The following is a 12,680-nucleotide window of genomic DNA, read 5'->3' as shown; positions in this document are numbered from 1 at the left end:
TGGGGTTTTTTAAGAGAGGACTGCCATCAGATATGGAAACTGATGAGAAATTTAAAAAGCAAAACAAAATGTGCAAATACATTTCAGATAACATGGAGTGTATGAGGGAGACAAAATTGATCAGTGGTTTATGATGGATGGCAGCATGTGCTGGAAACAACATTTGAGAGAGACAAATAGAGGGAAATAAATCAAAAGCATGTGTTCAGTCCTTTGAAAGCAACCCTGAATCTCTATTTTGTGTTGTTTATCAAGAGTTCAACACTCACCCATGTGTACAATTCTGCTCAATTTCCGCACATTAGTTCCAACAACACTCATTTAATCATAACTATTCGTCTAAACAAGCCACCACCTCTGCCTCTGGGTTTTCAAACCACTATTAAACATTTTCCCAGAAGTGAAATGGTTGTCGGGAAAGCAGAGCTACTATCTCCAGCACGTCCATTTAGAGATATCTCAACTGGGAGATATATACAGTAGTAGGAAATTGATACTCCTTTCATGTAGCACTCTACAAAATATGATTGTGCCATTGAATGGGAGGTATGAAACGGTAACGTTGAACCACCTGGCACGTGCCCAGCTAATCAATTTAGACAGGAAAAAAGAACATCACAACCAATTAGCTGCCACACTCCCAGACAGCCCCTTCCTGCACTTGGGAGCGCCAGTATTGACAAATGCTGGGGGATTAGTGCTCTGGAGTGTGAGGACAGTTGATTGTTACAGCCGATTTGACGCTGCAGACGCCGAACAGAAGAGGAATTACTTTAATGGACATCAGCGAAAGAGGGGGCGGGGAAAAGGGCTAATTATTTTCCCCTTCACAGTCCTTGATTTCCTCCCTTGGGTCATCAATGGTGATAGATTCTTTTTTGTGCAACAGATGATGAAGTTTGCAGCGAACACTGAAACTTTAAAATGAGTAGGCTCGTTAAAACTTAAACGAAGGATGCCAATAGGCAGATTAGTGCTGCAAATGTATTTTCATTACCCTACTGTGCACTCATTCAGAGCTAAAGATTACAGCAACTGTTCAATAATCAAAATCATTTCACGTCGGATTTAATGCCCATATTTTTTGTCTCACAGTAGCAACAGCATCTTTACCTTTGACTAAACCTGAAAATTAAATATTCTGCACCTGCCTATGAATTATCATTCTACATATGAAGCATCATAACATGCAGCGCAGCGCTCTCAGAAGAGATTAAGACATGTACTTGACACATCTGACTTAGAAACAAATACACTGACTTGACTGCAACCGAAGTTGTATGTGTGTCAGGCACGTCTGTTCATGAATATTCATGAATGCAACCAGGGAGATATTGACTGTTTATAAAGAGGGCGCCTGCGAGTCTATTGGGGTATGCATATTTAATCGGTTTTGCACATTTCCATCTTCTCACTGCAAGAAACTGATGAAGCTGTTCATTTTCTCTTTGAGATATTTTTTCTAATAGATATTTCTGCTTCTTTTCAGCAACTGCAGGGATTATTTTAGACAGACAGATATAAATGTAATGTTTTCAGCAAACTGACAGCATCACAAATTCACTATCTTATAGTATATTTGAAGCAAAACCGCTCTGACAGCAGTTTGGCCAGTATTTGGGCAACCTACACATGTTTTTGAAGGAGTGCTGTGAAATATCTGAGTGCCATACTTTTGAGCTATTGTGCTGTGATGCAGAATCCACTGGACTGAGAAAAGGGTGGCTTTTGTTCACCCGTGCTAAAAACAGAACCGTACAATAAAGAAATAAAAAATAGATGTTTGCCACATGATGCTGGGCATACAAGGAGCAGCTGTCTCAGAGGAGGTGGATAGAGGCTTTTCTTTCCTCTATGATGTGGAGGACTCCACAGTCTCGATGGCGGGGATTGCTGTGGAGGCATTATTGAGTGCTTTACAAAGACCTGCCCACCCGGGAAACCATCACAGCAACCAGAAAACAAAGATGAAAAAGAGGACCCGGCTGGCTTACAGAAGATCAAACATTCTGCAGAACATTATCACATAGAGGACAATCCAGAACGCTGCACAGGGTAACAGCATGTTTGATCACTGTTTTTCATGCTAATACTTTCTTCTAAACCATCTTGGAGCCCTGCATGGTCACAAGTCTGTCTGAAATATACACGAGATATAAAGCCAAAGGTCTTGCCACAGTGCTTTTCTCTCTACTGTCAGGATAAAAGGGATTGTAAACACCAACAATATCTAAAAAGCATCACTCAACTTTTCACATCTTTCAACCCATTCAAATTAAGGCTTACAGCTGCTGAGAGGAGAGCCATCATCTGAAGGTCCGGTTTATTTTATAGCACTACTCACCCACTTCAGACATCTCAGGCACCGTAGCTACAAAGGGTCCATCTGGAAATTTGGGTGCATTGTCATTGATGTCTTGCACTTTGATGATGAATTCCGACTTTGGTTCCAGGGCCTCCTCTGTGTGGCGGTCCAAGGCTTGTGCATGCAGGACGTAATGTGTTTTCTTTTCCCGATCCAGGCTCTTGGTGGCATGAATATCTCCCGTCACTTCGTCGATGATAAATATAGTCCCAGCTCCTTCCCCGTCCAGAATGTATCTGACGGATCCATCGCCTTTATCTGAGTTCGAGTGAAGCTGCAAGGAAAACCAGACAGACGGAGTGTGAAAACACAGACCAGAACGGTGCCAAAATTACTTGCTTTTGATTCACGCTTTCAAAATATGAATCATGGTTGTAAAATTTACAATGCCCACAGTGCTGTGTTGTAGAATAGCTGCAGGAGAAATGCATGAAGAGCGACATCAGCCACTGTGATCATTAGTGCTGGAACAACTGGTTTATCAACCTATTAGTTCATCATAATCATCAGCTTCCAGTTTCATGTTATTGTACACTGAATATCTTTGGGTTTCAGGCTGACAAAAACAATAAAACTGAATTGGAATTAGCTTTTGACCTCTGAAAATTGATTTTAGAAGAATAAATCACACATCTACAGTCCTCTACTTGAACTTAATCTCTACCAAGACCATTTAAAAACATCTATACGTTTTACAGCAGTAACCTTTGCAGCACTGCTGCACCGCACCGTCGTCCTCAGCCCATGTTTCAGCTTCAGAAAACTGACAATATCTAACTCAGACATTACATTATTCAATATTTTTCTCTCAGGCTTCACTATACCCGAGCATCGCTGAAGAAATGCATCTTTAGAGATTAAAGTTTTGGGGGAAATCCTTACAAGAGTGTTAGAGATGGAAAGCGCTGCCTCTTTCTCACCAGGAGAGAGACGAATAAGGGAAAAACGAGCCACTAGTTCAGCCATAATTGACACCAAGAGGATTAAGACTTTCATGCCAATTGCTCAGCTGGGTTGCAGTTTTAGACTTTATAAATATATTTTACAATAACATTGAATTTCCAAACCAGGGAGCCACAGTAACATCATCATTTAAACAATTTCACTTTTCCTCCCTGAATAAAACATGTTAAGAAACACAGACCTTTTTTTTTTTTTTCTTTTTTTTCTGCAGGGAAATGTCACAGCTCAATATAATGGAACTATCCATTTTTACCGTGCATTGGTAATGCTTTACATGCTGGTGGCACTGGTGGTATTTCTGCTTTCCATATGTGTAGATGTGGATCAATGAGCTGTGAGCACAAGCAGACCTCAGTTTCATCCCAAGATTTATGCAAGTCTTGAGGAACATGAGATACACATAGGTGCAAATAAATAATTCATGCTGTGTTGGTGGGTAATATGTTACTCTTTCTGACATTATAACATATACATAGTCTGGATAAGCATGGGTATTGTGAAAACCTGTTTGCAAAGTAATGTGTGTAATGGGTGAGACAAAATAAGAAAATGTAAAACTGTCACGAAAAGGGACTTTAAATTTGAAGTGATAAATGACAATTACAACCTTTGCTACAGTTTCTACGGTCATTTCCTGTCAAAATATCCATAAATCAGCGCTTCGATGCAACACTTTGAGTTTTCACAACAACGTCAGACAACTGAGATAAAAAGGTCTTATTTCAAGTGTCGTAGTTTAAAAAAAGGATGACAAACAGAAAAGAGGAACAGCAGTCACAGGTTGAGACCAATCAGCAGGGATTCGACTCCTGTGACTCTGCTGCTGCACTCTTTGCCGGTCGCAGCATCTGCTACAACCTGACTTTTACTTTTCAATTTAAAATTAAAATATGTGCTCATTATGTAACGCACTGCAACAATGCAATGAAAAATAAAAGGTTTTTACAAGTTAGCGCACTCATTTTGCATGTCTCAACATATGTTTTAGCCAAGTGGAAGAATTTCTGCAATGTCATTCCTTTGTTATTTGGGAATGACTGTTCTGCTGCATATCAATTTCACTGCTGATACTGTACATCTGATTAGTGCTTAGATGATACGTTACATTGCTTGACAGTGTTGTTACGATCAGTCACATCACAGAAACAAAGCTATTTGTCACCAGTCATATGCCTTCCCAATATAGGCAGTGAGGCTGTAAACACACCACGTGCCATTGTTTGGCAGCAAAAGTTAGATAGTTAGATGGGAGAGACAAGCATTCCCTCTGAGAGAACTTTTTTCCTGTCAGCACAGAAAATAACAGCCCAACAGTCACAACAATCTTAAATGGAAGGAGCTGCAGTGGATGAATGAGGCAACAAGACATCAGCGGTGTGGCGGTGCATCGGCAACTTAAAGCCTCGAGGCTAACAGGAATGCTAACAGCCTTGAATTCTGACATGAAACAGATAATGGTGATGTACGTAGATTACCAAAGCAAAACAAATGTGCCAACAACGACGGGATACACTATAAATTAAGTTTATCACCTGAAGCATCTCCACCCAATAAAGCACATAGAGTGCAAATGCAAACACCAGCAATTAAACCCATCCACCCATACCCATAGCCAGGCTCTCAGGAAAACAGCAGCTTTACATGCTTTTTGATGGCTTTTTAATAGCACCTTTGAAAATGAGAAAACTGAACTGATGAACTTAATAAGAAAGGCCAGAGCGGACTGTATGTCAGGTCTTTTGGAGTGCAGGGGTCAATCTTGGACCTTGTGGTGGTACTGGCCACCTTCTATGGAGTGGTCTGATGGGGCAGCAGCATCCTGACTGCAGACAGGGAGAGACGATTAAGATGCCACCTCAACCTGGTGGAGGTGGTGGGAGGAAGGAGAATGGCGGCTAAGCTATCATTCCTGATTGAGAACATGTCCCATCCCATGCACACAGCACAGTGCAGCTCCTTCAATGACAGGCTGCTTCACCCGCAGTGTGTGAAGGAGAGACGCTGCAGGTCCTTCCTTCCTGCTGCTTTCAGACTTGACAATATGCGACATCGGTGCATACTGAACTGTGCAATATCAACCTCTCCCTATGTGCAATAATGTGAATTCAACCGCTGCCTATTTGTTTACCTATTTGTCATATCTTAGCTAGATTTTTTTTTTAACTGATGCTTCTTACTATCACACTATCCCCTTGACCTGCTGTGGGATTAATAAAGGATTATCTTATCTTTAAACAGACTCTCTGTTTGCAGTTCATAAAAATCTTGCATATTTGAGGGTTCTGAATCTAATACTAGTGAATTTCAAGGTTAAGAGACTCTTAAAGCTAAACAGAAATATTGCGTGATTAGGGTACATAGTAAGACAGATGATAATATACTCAAAATATGTATCATTTCTTTTCTGACATCTACTTGAATGGGTTTATTTAATATTCCCTGAAAAGCTTGCAGAAATGAGCAGCCAACAAACTGCAATGATTCTGTTGTTAACACGTTTGACTGGTGCAGTGCCTGAATTGGGGCACAGCTCCAGTGTTTTGGAGTACAGAGCTGAAAACAAGACAGTCTACTTTCACAGTAACCCAAATTTAGAAACAATCAATCATCACACTGTTCAGTTTTATTTAGAGCATGAGAGCAACCTACACTCATTACTGACCATACCACGTAACACATCCTTTTCTTGTCTGTTTGTTATGTAATTAATTACTATTACGGCTCTGCTAATCCTCCACTGGACTTCTATCACACGTCCCTGCTGGGAGATGTGACTGAACAGCCTGTGAACTATAGAGGACATAAGAATAAACATGCAGTGGAAAATCTCAATGACTGAGCTCATGCTACCGTACTGACTGCTCAATTCTGGTTGAACTGACTGTATTTTCCAGTCACTTAACAGCAAGTACGACCACAGAGACACAGTGTACTTCAGTACTACAAGTATAAAATGCACAGCCATTCACAGAGACAAGATATTTAACAAGTTGAACAGCAGAGGTCCTGAGGCCACACCTAATCAAAACCCAGACTAGCAAATAAATCACTAATTAGAAAGCAGCAGTTGATTGCAGGTCTGACTCTTGATGAGAGCCAACTGTCCTTTCCATGGTAAATATCCAGCCTGTAATTAGATAAGGAGTCAAAGGTCCTGTTGAATCAGGTAGTTAATCAGTTGCTAGATTGTACTAATATGAAACACCTTCAAAGCAAGAAATCAGAACATGTGTGCACATCAATGGCAGTGTGGACGGGAGCAATTACTTTGTTGGCACAGTTCGGCCCATTTCTGCACTCTTTGAATTTTTCATGTCGTGAAAGACATTTAGAAATGGATTACAATCGATTCCTATGTACAAATTTTACCATTTAAATGCAGAGAACCAGACTTATTACTTAAAGATAGACCACTTCCATAACTAACACAAGGATATATCCACTCCCGTCCAGCAGCGCTCTACAACTCCAGCTCATAAATGAAATTACGCTTCCAGTCAGAGTGCTAATTTAGCCATTGACTTCCTTTGCAGGAGCCAATAAATCATGGTCCGCAAAGTGCGAACCAATGATGCATATGGCAACTACTGCCTTCCAAAATCTATGGGTGATAAAAGTGTCAACAGGTTGTGGGCCATTACACAAACATCACGGGCTGAAAGTAGAGCAGTGTCAGCCCAGATGAGAATGAAACATCATGAGGAATCAAACCATAAAGGATCCATGCTTGAAAATGACTGCTGTCTCAGTGTGCTAAGCGGTCTTTGATTGGTTTTAAAATTGCCCTCATCTTCCATAATACCCCACCATGGTACAAGTGTCTTGTACATATACTATGTGAATGATACATATTCCAACCATTTTGACCTCAAGATGCTACTGAACCCTCTATACGCCAGTAAAGATCAGAAGATTGGAGATCCATGTAAAATGCATGGACATGATATTAAGTATTCTGCTTATATATGTACAAACAGCAAATTAAATGTGTATGACTGAAGATCAAACGGACAGCAAGAGGAACCTGAGGTAGAAAGTTACATTATGTGACTCATGTATGTGTACATAACGTGAGTAAACATGAAACTCAGCTGAGCAACACAGTGCAATGTCACTGTGGACTGTCTGTCAGGCTACCTCCAGGCCATCTGATAGGTGGTGCTTGTTGGGGCCACATGTAGCTTCAGAAAAAGACACGCAACCAGTGCGAAATACCATTTTTATGGAGAGCATGATAATTTCATCTCATCTTGCTCGACTGAACCTGATCGAGGGCTTTGTTATTCCTGCCTCACTTCTGAAATCAAACATAAAGCCTTGTAAATATTTAATATTTTGGGCGGCTAAGGCCAGACAAAGAGTATAAAGCAATCAGTAGTACTTTGACAACCGACAATGTTGGAAGCATTTACTGTTCATTTCTACTGGAAAAGTCAAATAAGTTAAAATAATTTCAGTCAACTGCAGCCTTAAGCACCAGAAAAAGGCAACATCAACCAACATCAACCAATACTAATATACCTCCTGGCTGTAAGTGAAGTGCACACAAATGTCTCATGTGGACCAACCATTTGTGACCGCTTGATGATAGCAAAAGGACGAGAAGAAGCAAAAAAAAAAAAGGCAGCTGGAGTGTCAATTTTCTCTGGACAGAGTTCTCTCTCACCGCTGTTTAGGGGACAGTTTATATTTCACATATTTCCTTTCTTAGTCAAAGCTGATTGTACAAAACTGGGCTTGGGGCACATCTCTGTCACAGGATTTCAAACACAGGGCTCCATTTCTCTGCACAGGGTACTGCTGCTGCATTCCAGCTTCAGGGTTGGAATATTTTATTTATACTTTATTCATTTTGATCACACAGAAAATTTCATGACTTCCCGCCTAAATGTAATTAGTGTCAATTTAGTTTAACCGCAGAGCTGGCCTGATGTGAGCTTAGCGCTTAGTGTGGCAATCTGGAAGAGTGCAACCTTGTTGTTTTGTCATGTCGCCACAAAGACTGAGAGGAATCATTTTCCTCCACAGGGCATCAAAACAAGGGATTGTGTTTATCTCTCTGTCTCTATGGGCGACTTTATTAAAGACTAGTGGAATAGATGACTGGCATGTGGCTGGCGGCTGGCAGCTAGAAATGCATTTCTGAGGAGTTTAAAGAGATCAGCAGAGTCTGAGGCTCTGAAGTTGCTGGCGAAAACACTCCAATCTCCAGGAGAACCTCACTTATAATTTCATTGTATGCCCAGAGGAGCAACCTGAGAGAAGGTGTATCTTCACTTTCCTTTGTCAACAGACTGCGTGTTTTCATTGTTTGAGCTCTGCGCGCTCATCGGCAGCAGCAGCCTTAAACGGTTTGTGTTCACAAGCTAACCGGCGCTCACAGCCTAACAGTCGTCCTTTGGCTCTGTCGTATCACCTGTCAGGTGTCTCAGTCAGGTGGGAGAAGACCAGAGATTCAAGGGTGAAAGCTGACCTGACAGATATGTGCGTTATTTCTGCAACATTAAACAGCATGTTTTTCACTCATGTGGTAATGCTGCATAATATGATAAAGTTAATGGGTCACAAATGTAATCAAACTAGAGCTGTAACTTATGATTATAGTTATTCAGTGACTCATTTAGTCTGTCACAGTTGATGGCAAACGAAAAGTCACAAATTACGAGTTACTAGGGCACGCAGTGTAAACTGCACAGATGAATAGAAGGAGAAGCTGTGAGCAGCAGATGGATTTGCACCTGTATGACCAACACCATTATCAAAGTGCTAAAGCCATTACATCACTTTTTGATGGACAGATTGTTCATTGATTGATCAACTAACAGTGTGCTTTATTATGTGAACCAGCCCTCTAAAAATCACTAATACTGTGGTGTATTTTTAACAGTTTTTACTGACTTAATGATGACACAGACCTATGAATTAATAACCATGTTTACCATTATTGGTTGATTTTCTTTCAAATTTTCTTTGAAGAAGTAGGAGAGATTATAGCGCAGGACCACAACATCTAATACTGGAATAACAGTATTGGATTCATGCTTATTCCAGTTACCCCAAGCCGAAGGTAAAATCTTCACCTTGCTCGTGTTATCTAACCCATGACAGAGACAAGCTCACATTTGATGAGCAGGAAGCTGCAAATATTTAACCTGAACCAAGAATCTATTTTCAGAGTGGCTGATTGTGATTAATCAACTGATCATTTCAGTTCTAATGTGGATAATTAATTCCATTAACCAGCAGCTGTATTTAGTCAACAAACAGAGCTATCTTGCAACCAGAATAGCTTTATTAGCACAAACCTTGCAGGTTGCAATGGATGGCCAAAAGCATACAGCCTCTGAAATGATACGTAACCACCAATAAACCCATTCACCCTGAGAAATAGAAGATTAAAGTTTTCCTTTGGTGGACCAACGGAACATGCATCATTACAGCATGCAGTGTTTGAACACATCCACCATGCCACTTATTCTATTCCTGCCAATCTTTCTGCTGAACACACTGGCCACACGATGCTGCGCCAATCAGCCAGAAATGCTTCGAAGTGGCTGCAATTCAAACAGACATAAATCACGTCTGTCTTCAGGTGGAGTCAACAAAATTACTTAATCCCCTTATGTTAGCAAACTTTAACGAAGCATGGAAAATATCAGCTTTTTGGAAATGGGAGTACAAGACATGTAACACAATCTTCACAATTACATAGCACCGATACGCTCTATTGAGCGCCATCCTGACACGCTATTAGTCCCTACACAGCTTGACCTTCATTTATTTTGCTCCTCTACTCCTCTTCTGTACTGACTTTGTCCTTTTCATTGTACAGATCCTGATAATGTATGTGCCTGGTCGGATTCCATTATTGGTGAATGCCCTTTGTAATGACTTGGCCGAATTCGGTTTACAGATCCACATAATATATGTGCCCGGCTTAACTTGTTTGCTTGCATTTCAAGGATGTTGCTGCTGCTTTGTCCACTCGTGAACTGTGTGGACAAGAAGGTCAACAAGAGGAATAGCTCTCTGGTGCGGGCAGAAAATGAATGATTATGACTTTAAACTAAAACACTAAACACAGAGCATAAAATGTGTCACAATAACAACCCTGGTGGCTACATCTCAGTGGATTGATCCAATGCTGATTAGCAATAGATTTTCGTGCGAGTTGAACTTTTAGTGAGACATCAAGTGAATGACTCGGGCTAAATGGGCCTGCCGGCTACACCAGAGCATTTGTAGAGATGCACCAAGGCTGCAAATAGCTGTACACGCTTTACTGAAAGCCAAACATCTTTGTTTGTCTGACAAACAGTAGCGACATTTACTTCATGTCGGTTGTGAAAGATTCATTAAAACTGCAGAGCTTTGATGTCGAAAACGGGCCCTGCCGCCGATGCAGAAGCGAGAGCTGAAGGTGGGAGTCAGGGTGTGGAGCATTTATTCCATCAACAATGTGCATGGCGAGGGGAGCAGGGGGGAGTGAAGCGACAGAGGAATGAGCGAGCTACGTGCCCTAGCTGATGATCAGCGCCTTGGATATTTGCAATTAGCAAAGGGGGGGGTTCTTTTTTTGATTAAATCTCAGCTCTTTGACTTCACTCAAGAGGACTTAATCACTTTTTATGTGGGCGTGCTTGATTGTCTGATTATCACCACATTTTGGCCATGCACCCTCCCAATCAACTCCTCTGAGTGCCCCCCTTCTCTCTGATTGATTTGTAACAGTCACAGCAAACCCTGATGATGAAGCGCCAGCCTCATGACCATACATCAAGAGACAGTGATGAGGGGCGGAGATCCGCCCTAATAGTTGTCCTCTATTTTGACATCTGCAGGGGGAAAGAGAATGAATCGTTGTCTTCCCAGCAGGATGGTTGGCTTCTTGATGTACAGTAATGAGATTATTAGAGACCCGGAAGCAACTCTGACACTCATTTAATGGCTCTGCCTCCGACTGCTGCTAAAATTTGATATTGGAAGAAGACAGAAATGAAACCGTCAGCAGATAAGCTTTAGACAACATGTTTCTGCCTCGTGCTCTGGCAGTGAGTGAAGGCAAGGCATGGCTTTAGTCCCAAGTGTCTCAATGGTGCTAATATGTCTGAACGTTTCAGCCAGAGGACAGGGGAATGCACTTTGGAAGTTCCGCATGCCTGCACAGGCCGCAGACATAAGCTTCAAGCCTTATTTTCTGCAGCTGTTGAATCGGTGGAAGTTCAACTGCAAGTCACTTTTTTTGTACCATCTCTTGTTTGATGAAAGTGTGACTGTATTAAGGAGATGGCACACGGCATTGCTATTCCCGACTACATAATGATGAGCCTTTTCGATCAAAGGCTGCATAAAGCCCAGGTTAAAAAAAATCAATGAATATCTCTTTGCCACATGTGCACACACATTTACTGGACGTACATGTTGGTGCTTCATCGATTTTTTTTTTTCAATTTCAATCGTCATTAAATGTTTAAACCTACAGCAATCAATACTTTTGTATTAACATTGGATTATAAGACTGTGTCGTGTGGAAGGTGTCACCGTGTGTAGTGACATAGCTCTGCTAAAACCTTCTGTATGCTACAGACCAGCTAGCTGGCGAACATAGAGGAGTGTTAGTGCTCAAAGTCTGTCTCTCAGCAGTTAGCGGAGACCAGAGCGGAACTGAAATAAAAATATATATGACCAATATCTGAGCGGTAGCTTGCCCAGGTGTCCCCATTTGGTCAAAAAGGATCAATAAATGCTGTGGGATCACTTATCACACAAAGCAGTTCACTGTTTTACTCTGTTTTGTATCACAAAACAAGCAACCTGAAACATGATTGTGAGCTCTGGGAAACTGCTAAAGGCTTTTGTCCACTATTTTCCAACATTTACATTGATCAAACCTGTAATTAAAAGAATGCTCAAAAATGAAGATGTTTGTGTGACCCTGCTGCAAACACAGATGCACTTGCACACTTCGGCATGTCTCAGTGTCAAAAAAAAAAAAAAGAAATCTTGAATTATTTCTGCCATTTTCAGGATGTTTTTCCAATAATACAGTGTAATAATGTAACACTGGCTGTGAAATTCTCCCTGTTATTTCATGAAACACTTCACCGGTTTAACACTGAAAACGCTCCGTTCTGCATGCACTCGTTTCCTGCATTGCGAAGTGTGCGTGAAAAGCAATTCTATGTAAAAACCACGCTCCCCCATTTTTTTCGTCCCACGGCTATTACTGTACATACAACAAGACAGTTGCCTGATTCTGTCAAAGCACAATCCATTTTTAGATGCATGAATAAAACATTTAGGCACCTTTCCTTGAGCCTGCTACTTTGCTCTGTAAATGAACACAGGATAC

The 12,680-nt window shown here is 41.2% G+C and overlaps 1 protein-coding gene across 2 annotated transcripts in view; it reads right to left on the bottom strand.

The window, feature by feature from the left end:
• Positions 1-12,680, bottom strand: part of LOC143339916 (cadherin-18) — a 146,123-nt gene that overhangs the window by 44,246 nt on the left and 89,197 nt on the right. For both annotated transcript variants that reach the window (XM_076761472.1, XM_076761471.1), the window contains exon 3: positions 2,345-2,639. In XM_076761472.1, coding sequence (XP_076617587.1) covers positions 2,345-2,639 — 295 coding nt within the window. The remainder of the gene's footprint in view (positions 1-2,344; positions 2,640-12,680) is intronic.

The sequence above is a fragment of the Chaetodon auriga genome, chromosome 21 (assembly GCF_051107435.1).
Source record: "Chaetodon auriga isolate fChaAug3 chromosome 21, fChaAug3.hap1, whole genome shotgun sequence".
In the NCBI taxonomy this organism is placed as follows: domain Eukaryota; kingdom Metazoa; phylum Chordata; class Actinopteri; order Chaetodontiformes; family Chaetodontidae; genus Chaetodon; species Chaetodon auriga.
The sequence above is the reverse complement of the archived record's forward strand: the minus strand, read 5'-3'. Positions and strand labels throughout refer to the sequence as shown.